The 6,000-nt window shown below is 42.6% G+C and overlaps 1 protein-coding gene across 3 annotated transcripts in view; it reads left to right on the forward strand.

The window, feature by feature from the left end:
• The window catches only part of FBLN2 (fibulin 2), a 102,274-nt gene extending 97,908 nt beyond the window's left edge, over positions 1–4,366 (forward strand). For 2 of the 3 annotated variants that reach the window (XM_088463834.1, XM_088463836.1), the window contains 2 exons: positions 552–675; positions 2,164–4,366. In XM_088463834.1, coding sequence (XP_088319960.1) covers positions 552–675; positions 2,164–2,521 — 482 coding nt within the window. In that variant the 3' untranslated portion in view covers positions 2,522–4,366. Of the gene's footprint in view, positions 1–551; positions 676–1,903; positions 2,051–2,163 lie in introns of those variants that run through there. The other variant, XM_088463837.1, reaches the window with a different exon arrangement.
• The last annotated feature ends 1,634 nt before the right edge of the window (positions 4,367–6,000 follow it).

The raw sequence follows: 6,000 nt of genomic DNA on the forward strand, positions 1-6,000 counted from the left end.
ACACATAATAAAAAATATAGTATAAATTAAAAAAAAATTCTAAATACATTAAAAAAAGGATAAGAACATATGGATAGAATTCAGAGGAAATAAATAAAGGTAGCAAAATTCATTAATAAAAAAAGAGGTAAAAAAATAGCAGCTTATCTGAGTATATGGAAAGAAGGTTTTCAGAGTTCATGGGGCAAGAGATAACCACACCCAACGCGTTTCGTCCTGGGACTTCATCATCCCCAGCCAAAGAAGTTAGTAAGATCTACATATCTATATATAATAATTATATAAAATAATTATATTATAACCAATGCAATGAAATTATACTATTGATTCCATTTAAATGTATATATTGGTGGGGATCTTTTTATATAACAGCTTCATAATAGGGGTAAGGTGCAATCGGGGAGATTTTTAGACTCTTCAGGGAGACAGGGAGATTGCTGCTATTTCAGGGAGTCTCTTCAGGGAGGGTTGGCCAGTATGTGTATAGTGTCTGTGATTTCCGTGTATTATAAAGGCTCTATATTAATGTGGCGTTTTTGTTTATGGATAAGACATTGACGAATGTGAAATCGGGACACACAACTGCTCATCATCGGAGGAGTGTTACAATATCCAGGGCGGTCACAAGTGCCTGTCCTTCCACTGTCCGGAAAATTACAGACAAGTTTCCAACACGTAAGTTCTACGCACTATAGAGAAATATGTTTTCATTGTCTGTACATATCCCAACCTCCCTCATGTTTCCCCTGAATATTCCTTCCCATGCGGCTGCTGTATTGTACCAGTCAATCCTAATATTTACCAATGAAGCCCGGAAAGCTCATGTTTAGCAAGTCTACACCCTGATGCAACTGGATTAACTTAAGTAGCAGCAATGGGATCCAATACCTGTTTTACTAAATTGACTGGCTCAATGGCGCCATGCGGGGGGTGCGGGCAGGAGGAGACGGTGACACCAAAATGCCGTCTCGTCTGCGGTGACAATGTGACGTTCTCCTGCAGCACCCGGCTCCCGTCATAGAAGAGATTAGCACGGTGCAGACTGGCCAGTCTCCGGGGGCAGCCCAGCATCTACGGTGATGCTGGGCTGCCCCCGCAAGGCCATGCCCCTTTATTTAGGCCACGCCTCCTTTCCAGCCGGGCATCTTCTTGGCACGCGGGGTGTATCAAGTGTGCGCACCAGGTGTCACCAGACCCGTTGACGCCTCTGGACTGACTAACTCTACAGATGCGTCCTCACACACCTAGCGTCTATACGCCATACCGCGTGAGACGCCTGGTGCGGCGGAGCTACTCAGAGAGGTGTAGCGTAATGTCTATTACTTTACATTTTGCATCTTATTTGCATTGCTGACGCAGCGAGACACGACTCAGTGCACTAGAGACGCTGGGCAGCGACTTTAACTACACATTAATTAGTTTTAAACATGTACAAAGTTGCAAATGAAGCACAACGGGACTCGGCATGGAGAAAAACCGCAGCCGCTGCGATGGTGCCGCCCACAGAGCCCTGCGCCCTGTACGACAGCACCGCTCGCACACTCCTAGTTATGGGCCTGGATGTGACATATCAGATATTATACAGTACCTGCAGCGTGGTATTAGATAAGCTGTATACAGGGCAATGCACTAAGGCTGGGTATTGTGCCAACTGCGCTCAATGCATTTTGTTCTGTGCTGGTAAATAGTGGGGTATAGCGCTAACACTTAGAGATGTGCTGTTCTCCAGAAAACCAAATCTGTTGCAATTTCGTAAATCCGGACAGATCCGAATCGCGTATATGACATTCCTGCATTTCAGAATTCGGAATTTTAGATCCAAATTTCGGGTTTTGGATTACAAAAATGACGTTATTTTAGCATTTTATCAAAGTTTTTTTTTTTTTTTTTTTTTAAAACCCAGATCCAAGACCAAAACCAAAACACGGAGATGAATTCAGATCCAAAACCAAAACAAGGGGGTCAGCGCACATCTCTAGTAAGAATAGACTTTGTGACATATTTTCCGTCCTTGCTGCCCCCTCCTCTAGGATATAACACCATGATCAAAAAAAGCCTCAAAAGTAAATATAGCGAATGCGAATAACATTCTGCGCAGTTACAGAATGAGCCCAGAATTAGTCACAGAGGAAATGACAATATAAATCTATTTCTATTCAACAGGAAATGTGAACGGATCACCTGCTCCAATTACCTGGACTGTCAGAACACGCCGGTGCGAATCTCCTACCATCGGCTCACTTTCCCAAGCGGCGTGGTGGTCCCGGCACAGATATTCCGGATCGCCCCTTCTCCGGCATATGCCGGGGATAATATTATCATGGACATCAAGAAGGGAAATGAGGAAAATTATTTCAGTGCAAGAAAATTCAACCCCTACACCGGGATCCTTTATCTCCAGAGACCCATCCGGAAGCCCAAAGATTTCCTCCTAGACGTGGAGATGAAACTGTTTCGTCAGGGAATGGTGACGAGTTTCCTCTCCAGAATCTACATTTTTATCACTGCACCCATATCTTAATAACTACATTGTGCTACTTAGCGTATTGTAAGGGGACAGGCGGCGAACACAGGGATGAACATTTATGTACATTATTTACTAAGTGTAGGTCATGTAACATCTCAGTATTTGTGTAAATAATATACCAAGAATAGGTCATAAAAGATCTCGGTATCTGTGTATATCATATACTAAGAATAGTTATATAACATCTCAGTATATGATATACACAGATACTAAGAATAGCTATATAACATCTCAGTATCTGTGTATATCATATACTAAGAATAGTTATATAACATCTCAGTATCTGTGTATATCATATACTAAGAATAGCTATATAACATCTCAGTATCTGTGTATATCATATACTTAGAATAGTTATATAACATCTCAGTATCTGTGTATATCATATACTAAGAATAGTTATATAACATCTCAGTATCTGTGTATATGATATACTAAGATCATGTCCTATAACATCTCAGTATCTGTGTATATGATATAATAAGAACAGGTTATGTAACATCTCGGTATCTGTGTATATGATATACTAAATATAGGTCATATAACATCTCGGTATCTGTGTATATGATATACTAAATATAGGTCATATAACATCTCGGTATCTGTGTATATCATATACTAACTAGAGGTCATAACATCTCAGTATCTGTGTATATCATATACTAAGTATAGGTCATATAACATCTCAGTATCTGTGTATATCATATACTAAGTATAGGTCATATAACATCTCAGTATCTGTGTATATCATATACTAAGAATAGGTCATGTAACATCTCGGCATCTGTGTATATCATATACTAAGAATAGGTCATGTAACATCTCGGTATCTGTGTATATCATATACTAAGATCAGGTCATATAACATCTCAGTACCTGTGTATATCATATACTAAGAATACATCATATAACATCTCGGTACCTGTCTATATCATATACTAAGAATTGGTCATGTATTCTCTCGGCATCTGTGTATTTCATATACTATGATCCGGTGATATAACATCTCGGTACCTGTGTATATCATATACTAAGAGAATACATCATATAACATCTCGGTACCTGTGTATAAACAGGGCAGTCAGAGAAGTTATCACATATCAGTTCGGTGTCTGTAATGTGACTATTCTCCAGTCGGGATAGTCTCTCTAACTCTTGCTGGATATCATCCCATTTACCCTAACTCTCAGGGGGGTAATTGATGTCTGTAAAACATATGTACCAAAGAAATCTCATACTCAGTTTGCATTTCTGGTTCAGATTTCATCCCAGCAGCAAAACCTGGTGGGCTGGGTCATTATTCATCCTATCAATGCTCTAGTAGGAAAGAGTGACATCACCAAGCTAGGAAGCACTTTGCTATCAGTGATGTCACTCTCAGGGATATTGCTTCAGCCCAGAGAGCACACCATACCTGAGACTGGAGAATGCTACAGGAAAACAAATATTTATATTAGTCCGTCATTAAAGGGGAACTCAGGCTTCTTGTTATCAATTTTATAATATTTTATATTAAAATTTCAATATATTTTTAGAAAAAAAACCACATTACAAACACAGGTATCAGTTTTTTTTACCCTCTCCTCTATTTGGAAATCCCCCCCCCCCCTTTATGTTCCTGGGGTTTGGTGTCCTCTCCTTTCCTGTGTAAGGCTGAAGAGTCAGATACAATGTCCTTTAGCTGGAGAAGCGATATCTTATAGTAACTCTGCTACTGTACATGGAATATCAGCTGCATGTTACACATCTGTGGTATGGTTAATTTATTTTGCTCTAATTTATGTAAATGATTGTAATATTGTTTAATCACGCAATAAAATTTCCCTTATTAAAATGAAATATTGTCCTGTAACTGAGGGACCTATATCAGTGACCAAGCTCTCTATAGCCGTCATCCATCCTCAAAGGGGGCTTCAACCTTCCCTTTCACTGCTGTCTGTAATATGCTGCTGGGCTCCTATTATGGGTTCTGAATCCACATGACCATGTACCAATGCCGTTATATTGTGTGGTATGACAGGATCACCAGAGATGGGGATAGTGAGCCATGGATTCTGTGTGGGGCTGGAGGGATCCGCCCACACAGGGTAGTTAAACTAAGTTTTGCCACACCTAGGGGCTGTCTTGTGGAGAGAGTCCAGTTGTGGGCTGATGAGGAGGCAGATCAGTCAGGCTGCCTTTGGAGACAGTGTAAGTGGGACGGTGGCAGCCAGAGAGCCTAGTGAAGCTAAGGCAGGCCATTGGGGGCAAGGGGGCCTGAGTCCAGACCTGTAGGAGGCAGGAAGGACCAAAAACCTCTCAGACTGCGTGACGTAAAAGATCGGCCGTTGCTCACCTCAGCGCCGGCTTCCCCTGACATCAGCGGTCAGACGCCAGGTGTGGCGACGAGTGCCGCGCTGAGGATTATACCTGGGGTCTTCTAGGAAACCATGTGCTCGCTCTGATTTGGTTCCTGTGGTTACCGTCATGGGCGCAGCCATGACAGTCTACATCACCTGATTGCCCTTTACCCAACGGTAGCATTGGTTGCTGTCAGCTGACACTGGGCCTGATTCAGAGCCGCTCGTATGCGGCCGCTCGTTCGCTCCGAGCGATGTTTGCCCAACTGCGCATGCGTACGGATCGTAATACGCATGTGCGAACCAGTCAGTGCGGCCGAAAATCGTTTGTACGCTAAATAGCGAATGCCTGCTAATATGAGTGACAGGAGGAGGCGTATGTGGGTGGTAACAGGGGAAGGTGCTTGATAACGGGGAGTGGAAATCAGAACGCAGGCGTGCTTAAAGGTCAAAACAGGCGTTTTAAGGGTGTGCATAATTAATACTGGAGCGTCATTGACCACGTCACTGGGTTATTTTATAGCCAGAACTGCTCGCAAATTTGTGATAGCAAACACCAGCCACAAGAATAGCGAGCAGTTCATACGCTGTTTGATGTACTCGATTAATCTAATAAATAGCGGACATGACGTATGGTGCGAGCGGCCAGGGGGCGTCTTTTTCAAATTTACAACTGCAAGTTTTGTTCGCTCGTTCAGACATAGAGGCGTCAACAGACCGCAAAGAGCGAACGGTTCATTTGAATAGCCACCCATTTTTGTTGAACGAACGACCGCAAATAGCGACCGGCTCTGAATCAGTCCTACTATCCTCCAATGGACTGCTACCTTAGTGCATTTAGTCGTGCTCCAGACAACAGGAAGTTGCCTGTACAACGTTGTTACTACCAGTGTATACTTGCTGTTGCAGTATTCCAGGTTCCAAGCTCCTTTCTTCCAGTGATACTCTCCTAGTGTTCCCCACGGTGTGTGTGTGTGTACTCAGTACGTCATCTGAGTACTATCTCCGAAGTGTCATCATCCTGTGCCAGTTCCGTGTCTTAAACCACAGTGTGGCTCCTCAGAGGATTGCACAAGTGTGTACCTATCTTTAGTCATGCAGCGTCATATCAGAAGAATGGTTTGCTTTATCCAT

This window comes from Taudactylus pleione, unplaced genomic scaffold, assembly GCF_031769625.1.
Source record: "Taudactylus pleione unplaced genomic scaffold, aTauple2 ptg001470l, whole genome shotgun sequence".
NCBI lineage: Eukaryota > Metazoa > Chordata > Amphibia > Anura > Myobatrachidae > Taudactylus > Taudactylus pleione.